The following is a 20,743-nucleotide window of genomic DNA, read 5'->3' as shown; positions in this document are numbered from 1 at the left end:
GTTAATACAACAATGAAAAATGTTAGCACGAGGTCCTATAGAGGACCCGGCCGGCAAATACAGTGAACTAGCATACGACCCAAGCCTGCCCAGTACAGATCCTTTCCTACCTCTTAATACAGCATTAGAAGAAATCAATTCTAGCTACAGGTCCACTCGTATGCAATGATGTTTTAGTTGCCTAACAAATTAAGGAGCCACTTGGGTGTTATCGGAAAGCCAATTAGTTATCTACTTATCTCCAAATGAGAATAAAAAACTCTAGCTGCTATGTCTAGGTAAATGCTTAACTACTGGAAATGTAAGCCACAATGCTCAAAGTGTAAGTCTTGTATTTCAGCTCCGATCAGGAATGGCGATTGGAGCGATGAACTACACTGCAAGACTTTAATTTGGTGAATACACTGCAAGACTCGCATACTAAGAATTTTGGCTGTGTGATTTGCATGTGAGCTGTGGATTTACTATAAACATTGACGTGATCATGAACTGGATCACTACACCATGCTTCATCCCACAAAAACTAAATGCATAATTTAGAATCAGTACGTGACTATGATTCTAGTTCATGTCTTAACCTTAACACAAATAAACAATTGTTAGTACGTTGCATGGTTCAGCTAGTGTGAAACGTATCATCTCATACGTCCAGGTTAATTAGAGTTCCGGTATGGCGGTATCCTCTCCGTCCTGACTTTGTTAGTGACGCCTCCATCTCAGAACATCAGAAACAAATTAAGACATTTGTGACCGATAATGGTTGACTCAATTTTCTTAATTCTTAATTAGAGTAATTGTCATGCACGATAATACCAAGTTTAAGTAGTTTTTACATTTTAGAATAAGATGAAGGATACCGATTCTCAAATTTAGCGTATCATAGTCCTAGCCTATCTTGAAAAAATTCATGACCACCTAGTACCGTATCCTCTTCCTCTTGTTCAATACATCAACCTCCAACTTGTGCATAACTGCATACTTTATCAAGTTCTCTTAATTCAATTGGAAGTTGCAGACAGCTGATTGGTATTATCCTCAACTATGCCAGACAATTAAATTAGAGAGTATTACGTACGTACTTGAACCATCGCCACTGCCTACTCGATCATGCTGAATTTTAAGAAATGGCTGACGTTCACTCTTTAACTAACCCAAGACTTATTTGATTGTCTAAGTATTATATTGTTTTAGCTTCATCATTTATTAGTTTACATTATCTCAAACAAAGGTATATGAATTATGATCGCTAATCCCACCCTGTAATATTTCAAAATTAGTAACTTAGGCGCGCACACACACACATATATCATCTTCAAAATATCTCCTATGATGTATCCATATATCTACACACATAGTGATTTGAATCATGATGGGTGTGTGTATCATTATCGTCGGCGTTTTGAGTTTTGACCGGGTGGCTGCGCCAGAGATTTGACAAGCTATTGATAGGCTTATATAGCTTGCATGTTGTTTTGGTAGTCGGCTGGCTTTGCTATGTTCTGTCGTTCTGCTCTCTCCGAAAATAACTTGCACTCAATGTTCACCAACGAGTCGACAAGGGTATTTGAGACTGTAACTAGTTATATTCTCCGAGTTGATTTGAATTGATTCATTGCGCTAATTGGTAGATTTTGACTCGAGAGAAAAAGTAGCATATATTGTACATTTATACTTGGTTTGTTTCTTAATCTAATTCATCTAATTATATTTTTATGCATTTTGCACTCCTGTACAATGCGAATTGGTACGTGTATATTTAATTTACGCAAAAACAAAAATCTAATGTTAGCTATCAACAACAACGACGACAAAAACTAATGTTCAAGCTGGGGCCACAAGGCGGTCATTTCGACTTAAAATTTATACGCAATAATATAGAAGATGATAGCAGTGGCGGATCTAGGATTGGATCATTAGAGATGCTTGAACTTAACTATAAAAAGATAGTGAAGAAATTTTACTAATTGAAATCAAAATCAATATACTTAGTCGGTAAATGTAATGAGGCTTACTCTTCTAATGCATATATACAAATAAGATAAATTAACCAATCAAATATTCATATAGCATATCGTAATCCAAAATCATTTACAAGAACATTCTATTAGCGGTTTGAAAGGTTAAAGACTGATCAATGAAAACTAAATTAAAGATCGTGATTGATCAATAAAGCTTCGGAAAGATAAGAAATGAAAATGATTCAGATTTGGAATTGTAGACTAGAATTTTTTTTTTTTTGAGAAATGTAGACTGAACATTTCTTTGAAACCATGAAGAATTTTTTTTCGAACGCTTCGGTTTGGACTCAAATTTATCAATTTAGTCCAAATGACACCTATAACCATTGAAAAAAAATATTTATATATATTATAGAAAAAACTATGTATATGGTCAAAATCTAACACAACACAATTAATACACAATTGAATAGATTAGCGATGTAATATCTACCTATCTAGCATTTTAGAATAAGAGATACTTGGCTGAAGATACACTATTGAGGAAGAAAAAAGTAAAGTATAGAAGGGAAACAAATGAGTAGAGTCGGTTATTTTTGGATGTTTTCGCTAAAGAGAATCTCAAAATCAAAAGATTTAAAACCTAATTTTTTTTCTTGTCTTGACCAATGGAGATGCTTGAGTCACCCCTAAAGAAGCCTAGATCCGCCCCTGGATGATAGCTAGTTTTAAGTTTTAACATAGATAAGATCCTTGTTCTGTCTGCATATGTATAATTTGCTGATTAAAATTTGAAAGAAATGATCGAGCTGCATGGGTCACACAATATATAGACTGCTGCAGTTTATTAGCTTATGAGTTGTGCCTTCCACATTTATAGCATTGCCAGTTCCATGCCTCTTTGACCTCTTGACATTATGATTGCTTTACAATATTATATATGACAGAATGAGGATGTGATGTTTAGTAGGGCCGGGTAAATAACTGAAATCGATCTTCAGATTTTCTTAATCGGATAACTAATCATAAATATTTAGGTTAAAAAAATAAAGAAAACTGGTCCGATCGATCTGGTTATAATCGAACTGGATACGGATCCGTCTTTTAAACCATCCGAAAAAAAAATGATCATAATTTACTTCAATTACAAATATATTGTTTTTAATATACATGACACTTCATTATTGGTTAATAAATAAAAGTTTGAACTTATGATTACAATAATGAATTTCATAATATGGTAACAAACTTATTCTTTAGATATATGTTTAAAATTTGTATGTCTATAGTGTTTAGATAATTGAATTGTTTGATATATCTTTAAATTTGAGTTTATAGACTTCAAATTCATTTGGGTTTTAACCGAAACTGATCTAGACCAATCCAAAAATTCGGATTGGTTGAACATCCGGATCAAGATCTCTAAAATTCAGATATATGTGGATAAAATGAAAAACCAATTAATTTGGATTGGATATGAATTTGTTACAAACCCAAACCGAAATTCAGATGTCTGGCCCTAATGTTTAGTGAACTATAAGGTGACAATTGTCATCAAATAGTGTATAGTAGAATAGATTTTATTACTAACCAAAAAAAAATCCATTAGTGCATAAGTTTACTATTGTTAGTATTATATCCAATTAAGTTGAAACTTTGCATAAACGATCCGTGTAGACTGGAAAAGCATATATAGGTTCGGTTTTGCAATTTCTTAAATGCGGGAAAAAAAAAAGTTTCTGCGTACTGTAGATGGCAGGGTTCTTATAGGGCATAATAAACATAATTAATTCCTAATGTTATTTCTTCTTTATTAAAGAACTCCTCAACAGCGTGTAATCCATGATGATCGAATTCCTAACAACTCCTCTTCCTAAACCATGTATATATTCGCGAATCATCTACCTGCTGCTTTTAATTGATAAGTAAAGAAACTTTTACCAAAGTTAATTGCTTGCATGTCCATCTGCTAGCTCATGCATGTCGATCGAGACTTTGCCAAAGCTATCTTATTAATCTCCATTGATCTGTTTAATTGGTTGTTTGTTCTAACTCAATCATCCCTCGTATGTAATGATGCTCTTGCGCAGGTAAACTACAAGATGAACGAGACAACAGGTCTGAAAATCACTTCAATATTGAATCTCCATCCATAAATATTGATGACGGCAGGGATCGTACGTAGTGGTTACATTAAAGCAATCCATTAATAGAAGTAGGACTTTATCTTAAAATAGCAGGTTTATTTAATAGCATAAGACTAATATCGTGTCGTTAATGTACGAGAGATCAATTGTAAACGAGGTAACTTGAGCTCCATGTCTTAGATATATTCGATCAAAACTCGATTATTCGTGAGTTTAGGCGCCTCTACTGAATTCCACAGATACGCTATTAAGTATAGAATTGATGTAAGCCTTAATTTACATTGACCCTCGTCCATCGACATCATTTACTAAACTCCGAATTAAATCTATTAATTAAGTAAATTTTTATTTGAAGGTCTGATCACAGCAATCATCTAGAGTAAACTAATCCTTTTATAATCAGTCCTATTTATTAAGGAGAGAGATTGATGCCCTTCCTATTCGGCCGGATAGATACGAAACTTCGGAATCTTTAAGATGAAGGCATGGATCATGTCTTGTCCATTGACAAAATTAATGAGGTGATGGTGGAAATAGCAGTGAGCATGCACATGCCCGTAGCAACACTAGGACCAGAGGACCTGGGTTTTGACCCAATTTTCAACTATTTTTAGATTTGTTACCATCATTTTTTTAATATAATGTCATATTTTAGAAAATATGAAAGTCTACATGAACATGGAATATCCTCCATAAGACTTCGAGAAAAAAAAAACTCATATGAAACAATTAAACTTAAAAATTAATTTTAGTTGTCTCTATATTGACAAATCATGGCGTGAATCTAAAAGAACCAATAACCAAAGTGCCTCAAAACTAAAACGACACTCACTTATTAGGAAAAAAATAAAAAAACTACTTACACAGATATTTGTATTGATATATATAATTGATTTGTTACCATCATTAATTGATTAATCTATAATATTGTATATATATATATTGATTTTACAATTGTTTTTTCCTATTCAGTTTGTGTATTGTAAACTAGTATATGTAATGTTTTCAATTTCATTTCATTTTTATACGAAAAGATTATCCTTCCCATTAAGTTTTTATTAATTTAGAGTTGGGATCTTTCTCTCATCATACAATTGTAAAACTCATTAACTTTGATCCTCTTAATTTATGTTTCTGGCTACACTGGGCATGCATGCTCTCTGGCAAACTGCATTTCTGAGATACTAGTGATCGATACTACGCAGTGCCACAAGTAATATTCACTACCTTGTACTAAATTCCAAATGAATGGCTTCCACTGATGACCACCGTGGTGTCCATTTCTCTATAGCAAGTTACTATTTGAAAATCTATATTTTATGAAGTCATGGGGAGGATTGTCACTACGTACATATATATATTTTAGATGAACGAATCATTAAAAATGAAGAGTTAATTATGTTGACGGAAATGGTACTAAAAAATCCAAGAATCTTGGTCCTTTGTTGGTGAGCTTTGGTGCCTTAAGTTGTGGTGTTAGTTGCTTATTGTTTATGGTATTAGACTATTAGTTGTTCTGTCACAGTAACCTCCTACTAGTTTTGCAATAGATGGTCGGACTATGTCATGGACTCATGGTTGGTACCATGGATCCGGATCTTCTCCTGAGCAAGATTTTCAGTTGACCTTCCTGATCTTTTTCAGGATTGCGACACGTGTCCAAAAAGATTGTAAGCCATTGGATCAAGTTTCCACTTCAATTCTTCTTTTCCTCCCGTTCCTTTCTTCTTTTTGGTCGATCTCCTTCCTTTTTTCAATTCTCTTCTTTTTCTCTCTATCTTTCACAGTTAATCATCATGTAACCAAATGTATTGAAATTTGAGAAAAATGAAGAGCACCCCTTAAAAATTTCCACTTGATTTAGTTGGTGGGGAGTAGTGAGGTTTGGTAGATCTCTGCAAGAAGATGGGAGGGATCAGCTTGGAGTTTTTGTCAAATGGGCTCTGGAGTTGCTGGATTATGGGATATGTATTTTTTCTTTTAGTGAGGAGGTTGGAGCTGAATCTGAAAAGTGAAAAGGAAATAATATGAAAATAAAGGTTTTTGAGAAGAGAAAAGAATTGGATGGGTACTGGGTATTATAGCAAACAACGACTCAAAATTTGATTAACCCAGATCAGATGGAATTTTACAAACCATAATAATATTCTGCAACATCAGCATCTAATGATTCTAATCTCAAGCAAAGTTGCTGGTGATTTCGTAATAGAGAGATGAGAGGAAAGGAGGAGATGCTCTGCTACAGTTCATACGCAATTGGATTTAGAGAATGCAATCAAAGGTGGACAAGGTGGAGAGAGAGAGGGAGCCCAGCATACCAGTAAACAAGAACATATGAGAGAGGGGGAGACTGAACTCGTGAAAACGCGAAGGATGAAAATCACTACGTGGGACTATTGTGAACCATTAGATATCATTAGCCACGTGTCATCATCCATTTTAGCTCAGGAGGGAATTCTTGCTCAGAGAGGATCCATGTCCTGCCGTCCTGGTACCATAGATGCTCTAATGAGACAGCGCATTTCTTGACTTCGTTGAGTGGTCTTCTGAGTGACAAGATCAAAAACGAGGCACTACTCTCTTACCAGCTAAATGCTAGCTACTTATTAACGAGACATAGATTACGTTGTGCCGTATTGTACTAGATTCCCAGATATGTATGTGTTGCATTTGGCGAACGCTAGCTTCGCTTCCAAAAATTTAGTACTTTTATAGACTAGGGTATAACGTAATTTTTCATGAATTGCGTAATTTCTAGTAGTACATAGTAGGTAAAAGTGAGTTAATTTTCCTGTAACAATTTTAATGGATAGTAGCTAGTTTCTGTACCTTTTTGTTACTTTGTATCATACCATGATCTTGTATTTTAGTAAGATAGTTATTATTCTTTCTATGATGGTGACCTAGATAGATAAGAAAATGGAAATAACATGGGTGCGATGTAATAAGTATTGTTTGAACTTTAAAGCATGAAACTTACAATTACATCTTACTATTTTTGCACCATGCAATATCACATGCACATGATATGAAGTAAATTAAGAGAGTATAAGATTTCGTCATTTGATCTGGAAAACAATAGACACCAACTTACCGGCCGGCCAGCTTTCCAACATCTTCAAATCTTCATGAAAATTATGTATGATAATATACATTTTGTCGTTTAGTGACATGTTTATTTGTTTTTATAAAAATTATTACGGAAAAATGAAAGAGGGTGTGTAAATTATAATTTGTTTGTGGTGTATGGATATATTTCACTCTAATAATTTGAGATGTATAACATATATTTATGTCCATTAGAATTTTTCCAAAAATATAGCTAGCGACCTGTTGTTAATACACATGGACAAAGACCGAATAGAAGAAGAAGAAGAAGAAGAAGACAGGGACAGCTCACTTGTCTTTGAAGGCAGGGAATCATTGTGCCTAGCTTCACCGCTTCATGGCAACCATCTTCCAATTCCCATGCTTTATAAATTCATGCACAATCCACCACTTTATCTCCTCACTCCAATATTCAAGCTTCACTAGTCAAAGCTCTACTACCAGCTCTCTCTTTCTTCTGCTTGCTACATAGAGCTACATACATATAAGAAGAAGAAGAAGAAGAAGAGCGATGGAAAGCCAGCAGCAGCAGAAAATAGGTGTTGGTGAGCGTGGAAGCAACCGCATATATTCAGCCGGAACACCACCACCCTCCAACATCAAACAATTTGATGATCACCACCATGATGATTCTGAAAACAAGGTTTCCATCTTCATTTATAAATATTCTTGTATATCATTTCTCTTGCGCACTTTCGAATCGATTGATTCTCGTGTATGATGAGTACGTACGTTATGACAAGATATCTGACTTGTTTGATGTTATGTATGATTAGAAGCCTGGATGGAGGAAGTTCGTGGAGCATGTAGGACCTGGGTTTCTCGTCTCCTTGGCTTACCTTGACCCCGGCAACTGTAAATCTCGTTCTACTTTTCATTTCCATACTGTTCTTCATCGAGAATATGTATTTCGCGTTTTTGTTTACTGACCAAATAGAATCTTACACATATGCCATCATCTTACAGTGGAGACTGATCTACAAGCTGGAGCAAATCACCGATACGAGGTAAAATAAGATGTTATATGAGAATCAAAACAGATATCAAATGCGGATATTACCTAATTAACGTTGTGCCAATTACGATTCCAACGAAGTCTAGATTATATTTAGAAGAAAATGAATCCTAAAAGGCTAAAAGAATCTTGTAACTTGTTTTTGCTCAATGACTAAACTGTAAACATGCGAAGGAGAAGGTTAAAGCAGCGGTCTTATATTATTTTTCTATATGTTTTGATAACCAGCTGCTTTGGGTGATACTCATTGGATTGATCTTCGCTCTCATAATCCAATCTCTGGCAGCAAACCTTGGAGTCAGCACAGGTAACGGCACAAACAATAAGGAGCTTAAGCAGATCGGTCCAATCTGTTAGGTTTTCTTTTTAATATTATTTAACTCAATATATATGCGTGTGTATATGTATATCATATCTTCTGATGTGTAAACATTATTAACTTTCAATAATTATACACACACTCGTTTGCTTTTCTTAAATTTTCAGGCAAACATTTGTCGGAACTATGCAAGGCGGAGTACCCACCATTTGTCAAGTACTGCCTGTGGTTGCTTGCAGAGGTTGCTGTCATAGCTGCTGATATACCCGAAGGTAAGCCAGACATATATATACATAATTCAGTTTAACCCTATGTATTATATAATTGACAGACGGAAACCTCCGCGTACGTCAGACTTTGGAATCCAAGACATATGAATTATAAAACTTTGATTGGCTTAATATGTTCCGTGGTTAAGTCTTAATTTTGACATACTGTATATGCAGTGATTGGCACAGCGTTTGCTCTAAACATATTGTTCAACATACCAGTTTGGACTGGGGTACTATTAACTGGTTTAAGTACTCTCCTTCTTCTTGGCCTGCAAAGATATGGGGTAATTAATTGATTCATTAATAATTAATTAGCTGCATGCATATATAGACAAATCAATCTTCAATTATAAAATTGTACTCTGCATAATCATGCTGTACTAGCTTCTACGGTTCTACCTAATGTGGTCTTATTCTCACAATTGTCCCTAATTTCAATTACAGAGCTAAACTAGTACTTCACGAGAAACATTACCCTTTTTTTTCTAACTAAATTCGAGTGAAAATGGTTTTGAACTGTTCATTGGTTTGCAAAAGACTATAATGATTAATTCGTTAAAACTTGATAGTCCATTCTCTAACATAATGTTGCCAAGATAAACTTTTACTGTGATAAATTATATACCAGTATCAGTACGTAAACCCTAACTAGGTACACTTAAAATATCGATCATCGCTTGCAATGCATCATGAATATATAGTTAACTTTTGTCGTTGAATTAATAATGGGCAGATTCGGAAGCTGGAAATGCTTATCGCAGTACTGGTGTTTATAATGGCAGCCTGTTTCTTTGGTGAAATGGGTATTGTGAAGCCTCCTGCATCCGGTGTGATCAATGGCATGTTTGTCCCCAAGCTCAGCGGCCAAGGAGCCACCGGTGATGCTATCGCCCTTTTGGGTGCCCTTGTCATGCCGTAAGCACATTCTTCTTATATTATATAATGTAACTAATCATCTCTTTAGTCAAAATATTAGGCATGTTAAGGTATATATCAAGGGTTAAATCATACGTACCAATGCTTTTTTGTTTGATTGATTTCGCCAGCCACAATCTTTTTCTCCACTCTGCTCTTGTGCTTTCAAGGAAAGTCCCAAACTCTGTGCGCGGCATCAATGTACGTAAACCTTGCTCATATACTCCCATGAGCTTCCCTCAATCTTCAATAGTTCAATTGCACATAAAATCTGTATTAGATCACTAACTTACAAGATGTTTTAACTGCAGGATGCATGTCGATATTTCTTGATAGAGAGTGGATTTGCATTGTTCGTAGCATTTCTAATCAATGTTGCCATTATCTCTGTGTCGGGAACCGTTTGCTTCGCGGATGACCTCTCTGCCAATGACGCTAAAACATGTAGCGATCTCACACTCAACAATGCTTCTTTTCTTCTCCAGGTGCAAATCTTTGACACATGCACCAATATTCAATATTTATACATAAGTAACATAACCATGCATGCATGTCATCAAATTGCTAATCTACTTTTTGATCTCACAGAATGTGTTAGGAAAGTCGAGCAAAGTCATTTATGCTGTTGCCCTATTAGCCTCAGGACAAAGCTCAACCATTACAGGCACTTACGCGGGACAATTTGTCATGCAGGTTATACATTTTTTTATCTATTATGTACCTACATGCTTCAATGACTTAATCCTGTCTTTCTAATGATGTAAAACTAATGATGATTGCAGGGTTTCTTGGACATTAAGATGAAAAAATGGACCAGAAACCTGATGACTAGGTGCATTGCCATTACACCTAGTCTCATTGTTTCCATTATCGGTGGGGCTTCAGGAGCAGGGAGACTCATTATCATTGCATCGGTTCGTCATATATAGTGATTATATATCTATACAAAAAATGAACTTCTTTTTGTTCTGTCTTTTACATGCCTATAAATTTCAGAAAAATAAAGAGCTAACATATTCTGGAATTTGGCAGATGATACTATCTTTTGAGCTTCCATTTGCTTTGATCCCACTCCTCAAGTTTAGCAGCAGTGCCACGAAGATGGGACCTCACAAGAATTCAATCTACGTGAGTAAATGTTTTCTTTACTTAATATGAGAATCATTGAGCTCGAATATGCACTGTAAATAACTATTAGTTTCATTTCATAACTAAGCTCAAGTTAGTGCGAACGCTATTCTTGTACGTCCACCTCGGTTGTCTGTGTGTGTGTGTGTGTTGATGTGTATATTAAGATTACGTACAGATTTTCGAATTATATCAATATATCAGTCTAGGCAACAATGTTTATCAAGCTATATAACTAATACAAGTAACGATGAAATCATGTGTTCATGTTGGCATTCTTTGAATGCAGATCATTGTTGTTTCATGGATTCTAGGGGCGGGAATCATCGGAATCAACATTTACTACCTCAGCACAGGTTTCGTTGGGTGGATTATTCACAGCAGTCTCCCCAAAGTCGCAACTGTGTTTATTGGGATCTTGGTGTTCCCCTTGATGGCTATTTACATCATTGCAGTCATTTACTTAACTGTCAGAAAAGACACTGTTGTAACATTCATTGAGCCAACAAAGAACGACCCAGCTGCCCAGATCCAAATGGAAAGTGGGATCATCAACACGCATGGACCACCGGTACCTTTCAGAGAGGATTTGGCTGACGTTCCTCTTCCAGCATAGAGGATTATCCAAGATCAGCTCAGCTAATTATGCTGCATCTTCAATATATATAGTCGAAAGCAATGCTCTTAAACTAGTAGCAGGGCTCTTCTGTTTTGTTCAATAGTGAACGTAGCTTTATGTTGTTCATATGGTATTTGGGAATATAGTATAATATGTAATAAATACGTACGTACGTACCTCCCAGTTTTCACTATATTAGAGATTAACGAGATCATAATTAATTAGTTATGATATCATCTACGTTCAGCTTGGCGTTCTTTATTCAACCGTCGGACAAGATGGAGCAATTTCATGAACATTCATCCGTTATTACTCTTTATTGTCCTTAATCAAATTAAAGAGGATTGAAATTTCAACATCAATACATAAAAAAGATATGGCCGCCATATTACAAATGGAGGTTCTATTCATACCTCCAAAAACGGTATTTAAACATCCTTATTAAGTGGCATAGACCTCTATTTTACTTTTACAGATAACTAAAATATTATTTAAACTTCCATAGTTTTTTTAAAATGTTCATGATCTAATTTCATATATCAAATCAAACAACTCAAAAAATACATAATAATCACATAAACTATCTTCTCAAACAAATTCACTATTCTACTCGTTTTATAAATTCATAGTAAAATTGGTAAACTATTTTTTTATTCATTAATATATATATACAACTCACCAAGAAATAGCATCAACGTAAATGAAATATTCTAACCTCTATGATTTTTGTTCTTTGGCTCAAATAGAAATTTATGAGAATTCTAAATAGAAATCGTTTACATTCACATTGATGTTAATCATCTACATTAAAATTTTGACCAATGATGTTTATCAAAGAATAAAGTAATCAATTAAATCATTCTATGCAAATTTGATATCCCATTTTGGGATTTTCTAGCTAGCAATAAATATATAAGAAATTAATCTACGTTTGTATTTTAGAATCGGTAAGTTAACAATTATTTCCTTTTTTGTATTTTTATTCTTACATGTTTTTTAGTAATTTCATATTGATTGACTAAGCCAAAACTATCTTGGAAAAAAAAGAAGAAGGTCCCAAGTGCCATTTTAGGCAAGGGCGGATCTACAACTATGCATGAGCAACCCCCAACCAACAGAAAAAAAACAAGAGCTAGTGTTAATTAATTAATTTATTTTTAATATTGGCTCTACTAAAGCATCCCCACACTGAATTCCTACCACTACCGAATGACTTTCTCTCTTCCTCAACCGATTACCTCAATCTCTCAAAGCCCCCTGATTGAACCATCTCTACCAAAACCACCAACGTCCTCCACGGATGCACCTCCGTCGACCACCGGCATGTGTCAACAATGAGGCTAGTTTTCACAAATTGTTGGGAGGGATGTGATGATGTGAGGGACTGAGGGATGAATTTCTCAATTGGGATTACTTGCTGGAAATTGTTGATGTTGGGTAACCTGGGTTTGTCTAAGGTTTATTTTAATTTCTCATTCTCATTAAATGCTTGATTGATGTATCTATCAATCTATGCTTTGTTCATTTTGGAATACTAGGTTTTTATTTGCTAATTTATATTGAAAAAATGGTTGAATTTACAGGGAATGAAGAGCATAAGAGATTAGAGGTCATTAAAGAGTGGAGAGTTTAAAAAAAATCACATATTAGATTTATTTAGTTTAAGTTCTTCTACTTATGCATTTGAGGGATTAAGCTCAATGCATTCCCCTTACTATGTATCAATTTGACTTTCAATTTTTTTAAAAAAATTATAGCATAGTTGAAGTTAATAAAATTTAAACCAAAAAAGAAGTTCAAACATCTCATCTCATCATGTATAGCAATTCAGATCCACCACTGATTTTAGGAGGTATGATTAAGCAAGCAACAATACGCACTGAGACTCTAATAGGATTTGGCTACAGCATATACGTACAAGTGTACTACAATAGATGATTTATCCGAGATCAGCATCTACAACAGTCAATCAGAGTGCTGGAGTAATTCCTTTTGTTGCCAATTACATTACATGCATTTATCACGATTAGAGAAAAGTCAATGGCGCTCTAGATATGCATTTTTTACCTTCAATCACAAAATGGTATAGGTGCCAATCAAAGCGATCATATAGGTGCCAATCAACTCCACAAATTACTATGTATATCTAATAATTAGTGATTTTAGTTGTTTTAAGTACGGCAAATTCGAAAGTTATGTCAATTGGTTAACTAGAAGCTTCTTTATGATCGACTCCTTAATTGAAGGATTATAGTTTCCTCGATCCTCATTACTGGTCGATTTCTTGCAATAATTATGTGATTTTCTTATAATGGCAATCCCTTAATTGTTGGAACACCAAAAAATTAGTTATTTATGTTTACGATTAGTTTAAGTTGAGTTTTGAAGGTGTTTGATCATCATAACCGGCCCAAAGGAAGAAAAGAAAAACCCATTTATCTTTAGTTCGATTCGATCTTCTCACACATGCTTACCTTGACGTCTGACGTCCTGAAGAAGGTGACCAAAAATAAAAAGGTGTTATTCTCTCTTTTTCTCACCATGGCAATTTTTTTGATATAGAAAGATCCAGGAGGTAGCTAGTGGCCTCTAAATCTGCTTTCATTTCAGTGTGTATTCTCAATTTTCTTGTTTTCATTTATTTGAATTCTCTTGAGTTAATTTAATGTTTGGGGTTTATCAAGATTCTCTCAACGGTTGAAGACTTCAAAACGGTTTCAGGGTTTTTATCGAATACTTTGTTTCGGGTTCTTCTAGGGTTTGTGTTGTACGATTGGAGCTTTACCCAAGGGTTTGTTAGATTAATGTCTATCTATAGTCGGGTTGGGATGGTGGGCGAGGCTGTGGTGGTAGAGATAGGGTGTGTGCGGGATTGGTGTTTTTAGGTTAGTAAGTTGGATAGTATGATTATGCTGAGTACAAGGGACTACAAGATATGTGGACTTCCAACAAAAAAAATTGTTAGAGAATTTCAGAAGCAGGAGATAGAGCCATGAATGAAAAGACGTAGAAAAGACATTATTAAATGCTTTGCATTTTGTGAATAAGTAGTTCAGTACATGTCCTCCAATTTCAGTTCAATACGTAGTTGTTCTAATTATCCTTGGTCGGATTCATATGCATATGGGATTTGAATTATCTATCTAAACTTATAAGAATCCCTGTTTCAATTACAAGGGAATGCTATGTAGAATGCCTCCTCCTGCTTATGTACTTCTTCGTGAAGTTTGCTGGGCGCTAACTGTCCTCTCTAGTTTTTAAGAATATACATGATGCTTTAAATTGCGTTTGTTAGTTCTTGAGGTAGAAATTATACTGTTCTCTTTTCTCTAGTTTGAATGTCCTCATTTGTTCTTTAACTTTATATATAGGTTTTTTCTATTTCTTGGATCAAAATATCATGGGCCGCGGTGGTGGAAAATTGAACATGCAACTCATTGCCGATGAGAGATCTCGCAGAGTTACGTTTTTAAAGAGAAAGAAAGGCATTCTCAAGAAAGCTTTTGAGTTCAAAACCCTTTGTGGAGTAGATATGTGCTTGATAATCTACGGCCCAAAACAGTCTGATCGGCGGCCTACAGAATTCCATACATGGCCAGATAACCCAGATGAGGTTAATAGCGTCATTGGAAAATTCAAGCTCAATAACAAACCAGCCTCCAAAATGTACACCTTGTCTGATTGGTTGCATGAGCAAAAGGGCAAGGTGGATGCAAAAATCTCCAAACTGAGGAGTGATATGTATGAGACCAAGTACCCTACCTGGGACGACCGCATCAATGATTTTTCAGAAGATCAATTGGAGGAGCTTTTGAATGTGCTGGATCAAAAGATTGAATCCGGTAAGAGAACTCTAAATAATTTGATACCACCTCCGATAATGCTTCTAGGAGGCAACCATGTTGCCGGTGCAACTGGCCAAAAGCTCTCTAATCACATGCAAAATTATGCACACTACCTTGGTGAATATGAGGACCAAAAGCCAAGCTATATGAGTATGATGGATATGCACATGCCTTTCTCTGATCAGTCTAGTAGCTATTCTCAAATGTTTCAATATGATTCAAATCTGAATTCGATGATGACTAATCCGTTAATTGGATATCCAAGCACTCATTTTGACACAAGTGGGGCGAATCAGATGATCCAGTCTCCTGCTGAGAATATGATGATGTTTAATGGTGTTGCAAGTTCCTCCATGAGCCGGTATTCTCAGCTAATACAGAAGTCTCTGTCGTACACTCCGTACCCCATGAGTATTTCAAGAATTTCATCACAACTAGAAACTTCTCAAGTTGAAGATGGTGAAGATAATGATCTGATCCATAACAAGACGGTTTGATGGATTCTATGCTTTATCTAGTTTATATATGTATTTTGACATAGCAAGTTCCGTTAGAATGCAAGATTTCTCATTCAGTTTCGTTTTTGGGATAAAGTACTTGTGCATGTTTTGTTTCTCTCTTAAAATAATTCAACAGGTTCACCAAAAATGGGTTTATATCTAATTTTCTCTTGTTAATGAGCTTTGTATACTTGAATAGTTGTCTTTGGTTTTCTGTATATGTAACTTATTCAGATTCTTTGGTGAGAGGAACTCTCCAACCTGAGTTAAGTTAGTTTCAAGCTAGCGAATTAGTTCTTCAGATTCACTGATTCTACGAAAACTAATTCAAGGTCCATCACTCCATCCCCCTTTCATTAAAGTCAGCAATACCAGGCCTCTTGATCGAACTATGTATAGCCACAATTGACATATTCCTATGATTTACTTCTCTTTCGTTTGTTCTTTACACTGCCACAGGTTATATATATGAGAATAAGATAATCATATATTTTGACATACTTTCCTGTGTTAACAGTCTCTAAAGAATGCAAGTAATTGGGGGTTAAAGCTTAACCCCATATATATAATGGTTTTCATGTGCGGACATCCATACCGTGCAGATTCTGCGATTCCGGCAACGCAGATGGTTATGGCCGTACTCCCCCCTCTCGGCACTTCTGTTTGTGTTGGCCGGTGCCGAGAAACTTGAAATTTTTGAAAATTTCGAAATCTCGAAATTTCTGAAAATTTTAAGTTTTTCGGCATTGTGCAGAAAATTCGAGATTCTGACCGTCGTGAGCCGGCGTTACAGCTTCGGCCGGCACATATAGTGTAACGACCCCAAAATTTCGAGCTTAAAAACTCAAAATTCTAAAGTCGTTAAACACAAAATAATCTCAAATAAATCGAAATTATTAAGTGCATCAGCGGATCAATTCTGAGTTCTCAATCCAACTCAGACAACCAATTATTACAACCCAAATTTATAATCCATACATAAAATGGAAATGTAATAATCCTCACAAATCATTCACAAATCTCACAAATAAAATTACACAAATTCTCGCACACAAATCCATGCTAAAACCTCACCACAGTAGGATACGAATGACTTCAAGCCTCTGTAGTCGTCACTCAACCTCCACTAATCAGCACCTGCGGAATTATCCCCTACACCATCGAATTGGTGCACCGGGATTGTAAACACAAACCCGGTAAGCTTATAGCTCGTATGAGTAAAATCAAAATATAATTCGCATACCAAAATATACGAAAGATCACAAAACAACAAATATAAATGCCCTCATGAGTCAATGGACAGCCCATCTGGTTGTCCCAAAGAAATATGAAATGAAACGCTCATGAGAAAATTAAGTAACCCTTCTGGTTACCCAATGCATTTATAATACGGGTACCAAGAACGCTGGTACACATCTGTTACCCCTCTCGTAATACACCGCCGATATTGGATAGCCACCCGCTACCTAACATCCAAACAATCTGAGTACCCATGAGCAGATAACCACCCGTTACCTCACATGCAGTACTAAGGCAGACAGACTAGAGCTCTAACTGTATCGTAACTTTCGCCCGGCCAAAGGCTAGGTTCCGACTTGCCAAACACGTACAATAATCTCACATCATATTGTACCAAATCACGTCCGAAGACAAATCAATATTTTAACAATCTCAATGTTAAAATCACGTACAATAATCTCACATCATATTGTACCAAATCACGTCCGAGGACAAATCAATATTTTAACAATCTCAATGTTAAAATCATGTACAATAATCTCACATCATATTGTACAATTCAAATCACATGCTCAATACATTCACAATAAAATCATAACAGTATATTATATAGCAAACTATATATATTCGTACTTATTTACCATTTATACAATATATATATATAGTCCACTATATCTTATACATGTCATATTTCACAACACTTGCTCAATACACAATCTTCCGTCATCAAAATGATCATTTCTAATAAATTAATAACAGTTTATAATATAATGAACTATATATATATGCACTTATTACCATTATACAGTATATATATATAATCCACTAAATTGTATACATGTTGTAATTCATTATTAAATACTCTTGCAAAATCTTGAATCACCGCGAGGGTAGATTCGTATATATGTGAGATTTTACTCACCTTATTGACTTGAGCGTAATCCCACAATTCCCGAAGATAATTCTTTTCCTTGATTTAACGATCACCTTGAAAAGATAAGAAAAGAATTTAGAATCGTTTCGTAAACCTTTAAATGCCGAAACAGTAATAATCGGTTACTGTTCAGCAATTTTCGGTTTTACGAAGTTACTGTTCAGTGTTACTGTTCACTGTTACTATTCACGGTTACTGTACCAATATACAATTATATACGTATTTCTGTACGTATAAATATTATATACGTATTTCTGTACGTATAAATATTAATATGTATTTTTGTATGTATAAATATTATATACGTATTTCTGTACGTATAAATATTATATATGTATTTCTGTATGTATAAATATTAATACGTATTTTTGTACGTATACGTACTATTTAAATGTAAATACAATCTCAGTAATAAAATTTACTAATTACCTTTTACAAATTACTTTTTCCATTTACTGAAAGTAATTTATATTTACATTTACTGAAGGTAAAATTTAATTACATTTACCGTAGTAAATAAAATTTACATTTACATTTAAGTAAATTACCAAAATACCCCTATCGGAAACACTGTCACACCGCCGCACGTGGCGGCGCGTGGGGTACACGCGCCACCCGTCAGCAGGCTGCGCGTGGGGTTCACTCGCCGACGCCACCCACGGCGCGTGTGATGCCACCGCCGCCCCAAAATCATCCTCCTTCCTCCCTTCTTCTTTCCCTCTGTCTCACGTCTCCTCCAAGCCACCCCACACCCTCACACGCGCCGCCTCTAGGCGGCGGTAATCCTCCTTTTCCTTCTCCGCTCCCCCTCCCCAATCTACCTCAAAATCTCTCCAGAACAATCACAATTACAGCAAAAAGCAATCCAACAATCGAACTAACCAAAACCCTTACCTAAACACACGATTTGAAGTCGTTGAAGTTCCTTGGTTGGTTCGGACCGCCTGCGTTTGTATCCGAGAGTCACGCCGAGCCTCACGGCGTCGCTGGTGACCGCGCCTTGCTCGTGGGGAGGTCGCGTCGTGGTGGTGAGTTCGCAGCTGCCGGCGGTGAGGAACGACGCTCGGAGGAGAAGGGAGAGAGACTCGGAGGGAAGAGGGAACCGAGAGAGAGAGAGAGAGAGAGAGAGAGAAAGAGGGAGGCGGGGTGAGAGAGAAACGAAAGGGTTTCCAATTATGGGAACCCTAGCTGAAAAACTTCCTTTTATACCCCCTCCCAAAATCGGAAACTAACTTCCGTCGTTAATAACTTTTACGTACGTCGTCCGATTAGAACGCGTCACATATCCCCGAACTCGTATCGACGAGCTCTACAACTTTCGTGAAGAAAGTTTTAGCAACCGAGCGACGAAATAAAAGTCGATAAAGTCGTTCGGAAACGTAACGTTTTCTTATTAAACGTTCTCGGAACGTTTCCGTTTCCGTTTCGTAATGTTTGCAAACAAATCAAATTCATTTAAACTGAAATTCATGTCTTTATAGAACTCAAATTAATTCAAATAATGTATTGAAATTTAGGGTTATTACATATAGGAGCACTAGGAGGTGGAGAGCACGACTAACACCATCTGCGCCAACGTTGCGCGTCGCCGATCACCAGAACGGGTGGATCTGCACGATGCAGATGTTCGCACCTGATAATCTACCTATATATATATATATATATATATCAGGGCTTTTCCTATGCGGACGTCCGTATCTTAGCTTAAGGTATAGATTTCCATTTTTCGCCAATTTTTCAATCGAGTTTTAACATCTCCACCGTCCAGTCCTTAGGTAATAATGTATAGATCACCTATACAAATTTTTAACCAATTTGGTAATCGTTATCAAAACTGTGTTTTTCTATTATAAACATTCACGGTTCAAGTTCGGCACATTTAATCTGTTCATTGGTTTAATTTAGTTAGATACTTTAACGATCACTAAATTGGCTAAAATTTATAAGAGGTAATCTATACGTTATTACCTAAGGATTAGACGGTAGAGATGTGAAAACTTAAAACAGCCGAGAGATAATTTTTATACCAAAACTTAAAGCAGCTAGCTCAAGTGCCAACTCTAATCTGTACACACACACATGCACTATATAGAAAGATGTACAAGTGCAAGTGGCTGCTGCATGATATACAAAATCTAACAGTTTATTAATAACTTTAAGCTTAACGAAACAATCATGGTCTCTAAATAAACATGTAATCTTTTTTCCATAACACACCTGTTTTTTGTCAATACACACCCGTTTTCAAGGAGATTGTGAAGAAAATGTGTGAAAAGCAAAAAGAATTATGTTAATAGCATCACCCTAATTGTAATCTGATTATTTTTATAGAAACGAATAAATTATAAAATGAGCCTGTCGTGCAATTAGTTCTTTAGAGGGAAGGGAGCCGTCCCACACAATAATGAGTTCAATGTCTCACTCACGTCCACTAATTAAGACACTGATATTTGTTGTCGTTATCGTTCGCACACATACTTTGATTGAATCAAGACAAACCAGCGGAAACAATGATTTTCTGTTGCAGAGGAATCTGTACGCACCACAATGATAAAACATGCATCAACAATTTAGTTAACGTGCTGCTCTACCTTAAATCCAAAACAACATGCAGCTACCGCTGTTTAAAGAATGTGCACAACTCTGATTAGCCACCGCTGATCGTCAGTATGTTGGTAACCCATCTTCACGGGAAACATTTGAGGTGATTAAGTTGCAGCCCCACTAATTAACTTATACAATAT

At 35.7% G+C, this 20,743-nt stretch overlaps 2 protein-coding genes across 2 annotated transcripts; both read left to right on the top strand.

The window, feature by feature from the left end:
* Positions 1 to 7,565: 7,565 nt before the first annotated feature.
* Positions 7,566 to 11,737, top strand: LOC126782313 (metal transporter Nramp5-like). Its single transcript, XM_050507532.1, has 13 exons — positions 7,566 to 7,856; positions 7,990 to 8,068; positions 8,180 to 8,220; positions 8,457 to 8,535; positions 8,715 to 8,819; positions 8,994 to 9,103; positions 9,553 to 9,734; positions 9,866 to 9,935; positions 10,046 to 10,219; positions 10,323 to 10,427; positions 10,517 to 10,648; positions 10,767 to 10,862; positions 11,152 to 11,737. Exons 1-13 carry the CDS (start codon positions 7,725 to 7,727, stop codon positions 11,476 to 11,478), a joined length of 1,632 nt encoding a protein of 543 aa, XP_050363489.1. The 5' UTR covers positions 7,566 to 7,724; the 3' UTR covers positions 11,479 to 11,737.
* A 3,144-nt stretch (positions 11,738 to 14,881) lies between these two features.
* LOC126784200 (MADS-box transcription factor PHERES 2-like) lies at positions 14,882 to 15,823 on the top strand. Its single transcript, XM_050509681.1, has one exon. It carries the CDS (start codon positions 14,882 to 14,884, stop codon positions 15,821 to 15,823), a length of 942 nt encoding a protein of 313 aa, XP_050365638.1.
* The last annotated feature ends 4,920 nt before the right edge of the window (positions 15,824 to 20,743 follow it).

Source organism: Argentina anserina, chromosome 2 (genome assembly GCF_933775445.1).
Source record: "Argentina anserina chromosome 2, drPotAnse1.1, whole genome shotgun sequence".
NCBI lineage: Eukaryota > Viridiplantae > Streptophyta > Magnoliopsida > Rosales > Rosaceae > Argentina > Argentina anserina.
Note: the sequence above shows the minus strand (reverse complement) of the source record. Positions and strands in the feature narration are given on the sequence as shown.

Excerpts from the sequence above, each read along its gene's own strand:
- LOC126784200 (XM_050509681.1), top strand. The coding sequence starts at position 14,882 with ATGGGCCGCGGTGGTGGAAAATTGAACATGCAACTCATTGCCGATGAG.
- LOC126782313 (XM_050507532.1), top strand. The coding sequence starts at position 7,725 with ATGGAAAGCCAGCAGCAGCAGAAAATAGGTGTTGGTGAGCGTGGAAGC. Across the intron at positions 9,104-9,552 it reads TTGGCCTGCAAAGATATGGG|ATTCGGAAGCTGGAAATGCT; the intron begins GTAATTAATTGA and ends AATAATGGGCAG. Across the intron at positions 10,863-11,151 it reads CTCACAAGAATTCAATCTAC|ATCATTGTTGTTTCATGGAT; the intron begins GTGAGTAAATGT and ends CTTTGAATGCAG.